We start from the raw sequence: 8,047 nt of genomic DNA on the forward strand, positions 1-8,047 counted from the left end.
TTTATCGCGTGTTTTATTTTGATATTCAACTTCTGTTGTTTGCGGTATATGATCTAGCTTACATAATCATCTCCGGGGCTGCAAAAAAAAAAATGCATCTTGACGCAACCAAAGTGAGATATTTACCAGGTCAAGCAACTAAACAATATTGTTTTCATAATAATACTAATGATAGGGAATGTTGCAATGCATGTCCTCCCGGTTGAAGTGGGTGCAGACATGCCGCATGTAGACTAGACAAGTAAACACATGAATTAATCAAGTCCGTGGAAATCCTCTATTATTTCTCGAAAAAGTCGCACATTCTGTTCAATAAGGAATCGGAAAGACGGAGAAGTGGGCAATTCTAAATTATGCGAAATCAACTTGGAAACAACGCCGATATCTTCCAATAAAAACACATAACATTCAATTGAATTTTCAAACAAATCACATTTTGGTTCACTATACTAGTATTGCTTTGTCTTTTGAAATCACATCGATCCACGAGAAACGAGTGTTAAAATATTTTACGTTTATTTTTCAGTAAAGGGTTGTTTGAAAGTATTACTTTTGTATATACTGCAATTCTAAATATCATAAGACTTATTTGATATGTAGATTATTTTTAAATGCATTTTGGTTTCATAAATAACGAGTTTTGGCCAATTAATAGAAAATGGAGGGAAATGTATGTGTTTGTGACGTCGTTCATGAACATGCAAGATAACTTATTAAAATCATAGTTAGTTTTGTATGTTTTCACCTTAAGCTTATGTAGTTTAAAATCACTGTCAAAATTAGGGCCAAATTTAACTAACAATGTATCTAGTTCTTTGTCGTTCAAAATGTTAATTTCTGAAAATCCTGACACCGTAAAGTTTTTTTTTATATCATGCATTTTTTTCCTAAGAATATAAACCCTTTTGCACACGTTCATCCCATCCTTTTTTCTTTTTCTCTGTTTTTAGTTTTCAAAATCCTACCAAAGAAGTTAATTAAAAATAAAAAAATTTTACATCTGTATTTGTTTATCAACAGATAATTGTCTAAAAATACACGTGAATCAGGTGGAAATCCTCTCTTCATTTCTCACCAACGTGACAAGGGTCTATATATAAGACTGGTCTTGTCGAGTTTTCATTAGTGTCTGTTACCTTGACAAGCGAATACGTTCATTCACTGATATGTCTTACCGTATGTGCAATAGTTCACTTTGAATTACTCAGTTTAGTGTTCATTTTCTGGATTATTTGGTTTTACATTATCTAACACTGAAAGGTAAGAAAGAGTTCGAGTTTACTTCAGTTCTTCTTGGTTAGATTTATCACAATTATGATTCTAAACATTACACTCTCGTTTTATAAATAAGTATTTAAAAATTATAAGAGATTTAATTTCAACACAACACTTGGGGAAATGTAACATACAAAAAATTACATTTTCACTTTCAGTATTTGCAGAATTTCAATATTAAGGAAGGTTTTAAAATTTTATAAAGTGATAACCGTTGAAGTGCAGTACTTAAAAGTATTAATATTTATCTTGCGTTCAGCTCTTTCATGTTTTGCATATTGCCCAATCCTTAATGAAATGTTATATACAAGATATGCTTTCCAATTAATGAGCTGAATATCAATTTTCCTTAATGTATTCAAAATATGCTCATGTTTTATGAAGTAGCACTCTGCGATCTAGGCCTCCTTAACAGTTGACAGACACTACAAAGCGGCGATACACTCATTGAATATTGAATACCTTAATGTGATTTGTATGATTAAGTTTATTTAAAATAAAATCCCCTGAAATTTCTTTTTTCACGATAAGCATTATATACAGTGCATGTTGTCCGAATGTATGATAGCAAATATCAGTTTATTTTTGTTTGTATACAGTGTTTTTTAATCATATTCAGTCATTAATGCAATAATGAATGATAATCGGTTTAGATATGTACTTATGAAGCAATTAGTCAAACAGAATATAACAACCAATCCTCTTATTAGCTTAATGGTATGAATTTATAATACAGGAAATGAAACCCTTTCACATTGAATGTCTCAAATGATGAAGGAGCATTAATTAGTCCTAAAAGTTACACGCTTTGTTGGGGTTTTGGATCATTAAATCGTAGAAAAGGTCATTGTATTTGGTTTTTCAGTTAATGTTGGCATTTAATACAACACATGGTTAGTAATCTATTCATGACTAAATAAAACATGTAAATGCGCATTTTCATTTTTTTTCCTAGAAAAATGAAGCGATCCAAAAGCACCTCGCCGAGAAACAGCTTCACTTTACGACATTCTAGCTCAACATGGAGTATAATGTCTACAAAACGAAAGAGGAAGGCGTCACCCACCCTGACACGTCAAGCATCTACTTCAGAAAATCTTTTAGCAGACATCAACAAACTCGATTCCAAGGGAAGAAGTCTGCTGTTCCTGGCCGCTAGGTGTGACCAACCGGAAGTCGCTGTCCAGCTTCTGGCAGCTGGATGTGATGCAAACCTTGCCGATAGTGAGGGCAATACGCCACTGCACGAAGCAGCAGAGTGTGGGCATAAAGAGGTTGTCCACATTCTACTTCATAATGGTAATTACACACTACATATGAAACCTTTTCGATTTTGACTAGATAATTACTGGATTTATGATACTTACTGGGTGTGTGTATGGATATTCTCTCAAATAAACATACACTTGCATATTTCGTCACTAAGTACTTAATTTTAATGGGTTAACGAAGACGTGAAATATGTATATTGCAGGGCAGTGTGACATAGATGCCAAGAACGTTCTTGGTCAGACTCCAGTCATGCGTGCAGTGTTCAACGACAACCAGGAGGTCGTCAAAGTGCTCGTAAAAGCAGGTGTGTACACATTTCCTTTATGATACACTAAAACGCATGAAACCGTCATACAAAACTAAATCTGAATAAAACACACAAAACTGAACAGACCTATATATTATATCAAGCTTCGGGGAACGTAAATTTCATTTTTCTGTCTGTAACATTGGGGAGTTTGCGTTTTTGGGAACATAAATAGTAGAGACACTGGATAAAAGATAAAACCCATTAATATGTCTAAGTTGACACGTGTAACGATTTCGTCCTAAATTTACAGGGTCGGATCTTCACCATGTGGATCATCTGGGGAAATCGGCACTGATGATTGGGCTTCAGGAGGGGGCAGAGAAATCATGCCTCTATCTCATCAAAGCCGGCAGTGACGTCAATCGCACTGACCACGAAGGTCGTTCTGTTCTATTTTATGCTGTACATTCATCATACCTACACACGCTGAACGTGGCCAAAAAGCTTTTTAAGACAGGTAAATACCGCATCTGACCAGTTTGTGAAAGTTAACACCTTATCTAGCCGTTTTGACACAAAGAGGAAGAAGTTATGTCATGATTTGTATAGAGTTAACTAACGAAGAAAACAAATTAAATAGATTCATTTTGATAAGTATAATTTGTATTTACAGTTTATAATCTTCTTTCTAGGCTGTGATATAATAAAGAACGCCTCATGGTTGGTTGAATCAAAGAGCGATGAAAACTGCCTATTACAAGAGGATCCAAAATTCCATTCATTGCTTTTATCCAAAGTTGGCATCAAAGAAAAACACAAGAAACATCATTTGATTTCTTCTTTGAAATGCACTTTCCAGGGACGTTCACATAAAGACAATAACAAGGATGGTGGTAGTGTGACGTCATGACTGTGATTTTTTTTTGATTTTTTTTTTTTTATAAATGAACTTTATTTTCTTCTTTTATATTATATGAACATTGTGAGAAGAAGAAAAGTAATTTTGCTTTACCCAAGGTTTTGTTCATGAATTGTGATGGAAATGCACTTTTCGATTTCGATATTCATGTGCTTGCATAATAATTGTGTGCTGTATTTCGCATCGCTAGATAATGAGCAATAGCGTAAATCCAATATTTTCTTACAAATATTTGTATTTAAATACTATATATTTGAAATAAAGAATATGTACAATTTATCATGCTTCAAAGAATTGCATCCATCATACTCTAAAGATTAATCACGAGGTTGTATGTATAAGTATGCTGAAGGTGTGTAGAAGGTGATAACTAGGGTTGGCTGGTTGTATATTTTTAACGTCCCGCTCGAGAATTTTTCACTCATATGGAGACGTCACCATTGCCGTTGCAAATTTAGGCCTATGCTCGGCGCTTACAGCCTTTGAGCAGGGAGGGATCTTTATCGTGCCACACCTGTGCTCTGACACGGGAACTCGGTTTTTGCGGTTTCATCCAAAGGATGGCCCCATTTATTCGCCTCTTACAACAAACAAGGAATACTGAGGACCTATTCTAACCCGGATCCAACCTGAGTGAAATTATTATATCATATACTGGCTTGGGGTAATACAAAAATGTAATTTCTAAATAAAAATGTCATACTTTCATACAATTCCAAGATTTACAGTATATTAGATTGAATTACTTACGAAACGCAAGAGCTTGTTCTGCATATGGTCAGTTTTTAAATTGAGGCAGGCTACTGACTAGCAAGATGATGGTACAGGGGTTTCAACAGTCTCGTTTAAAGTCAGCAATTCGCAAATTATATGGTCGTTATAACGATCTAGTTTGTCAATACAACCTATCATTGGTCCAAAGGCTACCTGACGTGTTTCATACCAATTGTTAGACCGTTCTTGGCACACTGATTTTGACTACAGATAACTCCGTTTACCTGATCACGGCGGGTGTGATCGGTCGACAGGGGATGCTTACTCCTCCTAGGCACCTGATCCCACCTCTGGTATTTCCAAAGTTCCGTGTTTGCCCAACTATCTATTTTGTATTGCTTACAGGAGTTATGAGATTGATCACTGTTCGTTATCTTCATCTTTCATTAGAAGAAAATGCGTTTGGAAGATAAACGTGTTATCTTCTGCATCATGTTACGATTTGTAAATGGGAGACAACTCTCTCAATTACCTTATTGAAGATACTGTGTGACTTAATAAGCCAATGGACCACTTCATCATTTCCCCGAACCCTTGGTAATTTTTGTTTCACGGATGAATTCACTCAATTGTCCACGTCCAACCAACCCCCACCGAATACTGAATATATTCGACATCTACTCGATATGACTACTCCAATGCATGTGACGTGCCACGTCAGTGTAAGTACAGCTATACTACACTCACGAAGATCATTTTAAGGTTGATCGATCCTCATGTGATGTCATAGGTTTTTGCAAAAATCTTAATAAAGTAAATTTTGCACATGATAGAAATATATCTTTCCAAGGAATGTTATTCACTGGATATAATAAAATATGTGGTAAACTAATAATACTGAAAAAGATTATATTTTCCATAGATAATCAATTATTTATGATTAAAAAAATGTTGTCAAGGGCAATAACGCCTATGCTGGAATTTCCTCTACTGGATGTTTATTATACACGCAGCAGGGTTAAGGTGTCCCGAGTAAAGTTAAAATAATCATCATAAAATGTACCTCGGTTCACTTCATACTATATGACGTCACAATATAAAAGTACGTCACGACGTACAGGTCTATAGTTGTATCACGGGGAAAATGTCATAATATTTTCTCGCTATTTATTGCCGTTATCTAGTGTTCAAGCTGTATGTGTTTTAATCTGTTTGTCAGATGATCCCCCCCCCCTAAATTTCTTCAATAATATATAAGTCTCATATATTTATATATAATATGTACACGAAAGACTGTAAAGTGATCTTTACATCACTTTGTGACCTTGATATCGTCCCCGATGTGTATAGTCATTTAGAATAAAGAAAACCAACGCATGTACATATCGACTCGTTTTAGGTGAAAGATGACGATATTTTATTTCGACCTAGGCATATTCAGAAAGGTAACTAGTTGCAGATTTAGGATTTTGATACGGAAGGTACAATATGTTGCCTCGTTTAGATACGATTTGGATGTGAATGTGGAAAATGCCCAACATTTGAGTTGAGATTATGGAAATTGCTATATTTGAGAGGATATTGTACCGATCCGTATCACTCTTTAAATTTACTATATTAATGTCGACATATCAAGCCCAAGCTGCAAATGGTTTGAGTGCATCTTTCACCTGGAACGAGTTGATAAACAACTAAAAGTCTAGCGGATAAAAATAGCTCTACGTCACTTGTATGACGACGTAATAGGTAAGCAAAGGATTTCCCCACGTGATACGATGTTTGTTAATGTATTGACAAACGATTTTTACTAAAAATATGCGACTCTTGAAAGAATTTTACTTTTATATGAATATGCTGTTATTGCTTGTTATTTTACCCGGGACACCTTAACCCCGCTGTGCATTGGTTTCCCTAATATCCACAATTAATCTATACATATTTATGAATTAGCAGTGTTTTAAAACTGTTGATATTTCAATTTTGTCATTTCAACAAGTTTTTATTTATTTTTATTATTCTGTTTAACGAAAATGTGTGATTTTCTGATGTTAATGTATACTTCTGTTTTTGTATGTCTGACATCTTTAAAAAGGTGGTGACATATACATTTTCTTTGGTTATTAATTGAATTAAAGAAATTAATAAAGTTTTTCCACTTTTAACCATTAATATTGATAAGTCACATGAGGATGGAGCTACCTTAAAGGAGTTTCATCACTCAGACCCGAGGATCATGTAATGAACAATGCTTTCGAATCTTCGTGAATAATTTGCTTGCTGAATATCCAGGTGTAAAGAAGATTTTCAGAGATGTAATGTATTTTCAGTATATGAGCCATGTATCTACGCTCCAGGAACTGATCCTATTCTACGTATATGTGGAAGATATTCCATAGTAAATTAAGATGCTTTTAAGCCCGACCCCAAGGAATTCAAAATGCGTTGTACAGGCCCCAAATTTAATGTCCTCAATAATTTAATGATCAAGCGTCGCTCACAACAACTGGAGAACGATATGTACACAGCTCACCACGCCCTTTGTTTAATTTCCATGAAACCAAATTTACTTAAGTTTCAATTGTTCTCATATTTGTTAAGTATCGTAATTGTTAAATGTATTTAAAACACGATTTAAAATGGACACGTGCAATCAATATCACGTGTGTCGAGGCCTATTCAGATCACCACACCAAGAGGATTCGTAACATCTAGGAATTGTAAGATGAATGATTAGAGAGTACTTCTTCAAAAACATTTACTGTACTGAAAGGGAAAACAAGAATCACATTATGTTCTTCCTGATGTCCCAGCCATCAAGATCCTGCAGTTAATGATTGTACATGTACTTATCCGAAATCCCTAGTCCCTCAACAGGAAATGGACAAGAGGACAGATCCACTTAAAGATAGTACATGTCCACACCGTCCAATCCCTAAACAGGAAATGGACACCACATCACATAATGTGAAGACAATTTTTATTATATATACTGTATGTGAATTTATAAAGAATGTATGTGTGTATAAAATGTATCGTTTTCGATTTGTGAGAAAAATAGAAAAGGTCACAATACAAAGTAATCCATCATATAACACAAAGTGCTTTCCATATCTCCTTGATATTTTGTTATTCGTGATGTTAGGATCTGTAAAATGCCAAAACGAAAACCCTTAAAGTATGATTTACTCATGTGGAACACTTTGTTAGTCGTATTCGCTTTTTCTTCTTTTTTGAAGAATGTGTCCTTAATTCTGACATACATGAGCATATATATGTATATTGATTTTCTTGCGAAGAATTATTACACTTACCCAATTTGACAGGACTCCACATAACTGTCAATCACTACAAGTGTATTTCATCTGTAGTTAGTTCAATAAAACCGCAATAGTGACATAAAAAGACCACTAGACGGTACGATTCCGTAATGATATCATATCATTCGTTTATCATGATAAGGGGAAAACTTAGAAAAGTTTTAAATAATGAGGTTTGATTCACTTTTCTTTGGCATTGATGGGGTGAGAATAAATAAACGTTTCAATTATTCGTCTAAACCCAATTGTGAATTTTGTAATTTCCGATGAATTCAAACCAAAATGATCAACCATTTACTG

General features: G+C 34.5%; 1 protein-coding gene across 1 annotated transcript; it reads left to right on the forward strand.

The window, feature by feature from the left end:
- The first annotated feature begins 1,071 nt into the window (after positions 1 to 1,071).
- Positions 1,072 to 3,995, forward strand: LOC125682229 (ankyrin repeat domain-containing protein 7-like). Its single transcript, XM_048922703.2, has 5 exons — positions 1,072 to 1,260; positions 2,231 to 2,574; positions 2,750 to 2,851; positions 3,108 to 3,314; positions 3,490 to 3,995. The coding sequence occupies exons 2-5, from the start codon at positions 2,235 to 2,237 to the stop codon at positions 3,705 to 3,707; spliced, it is 867 nt and encodes a 288-aa protein (XP_048778660.1). The 5' UTR covers positions 1,072 to 1,260; positions 2,231 to 2,234; the 3' UTR covers positions 3,708 to 3,995.
- Positions 3,996 to 8,047: the final 4,052 nt, after the last annotated feature.

Source organism: Ostrea edulis, chromosome 2 (assembly GCF_947568905.1).
Source record: "Ostrea edulis chromosome 2, xbOstEdul1.1, whole genome shotgun sequence".
NCBI classification, from domain to species: domain Eukaryota; kingdom Metazoa; phylum Mollusca; class Bivalvia; order Ostreida; family Ostreidae; genus Ostrea; species Ostrea edulis.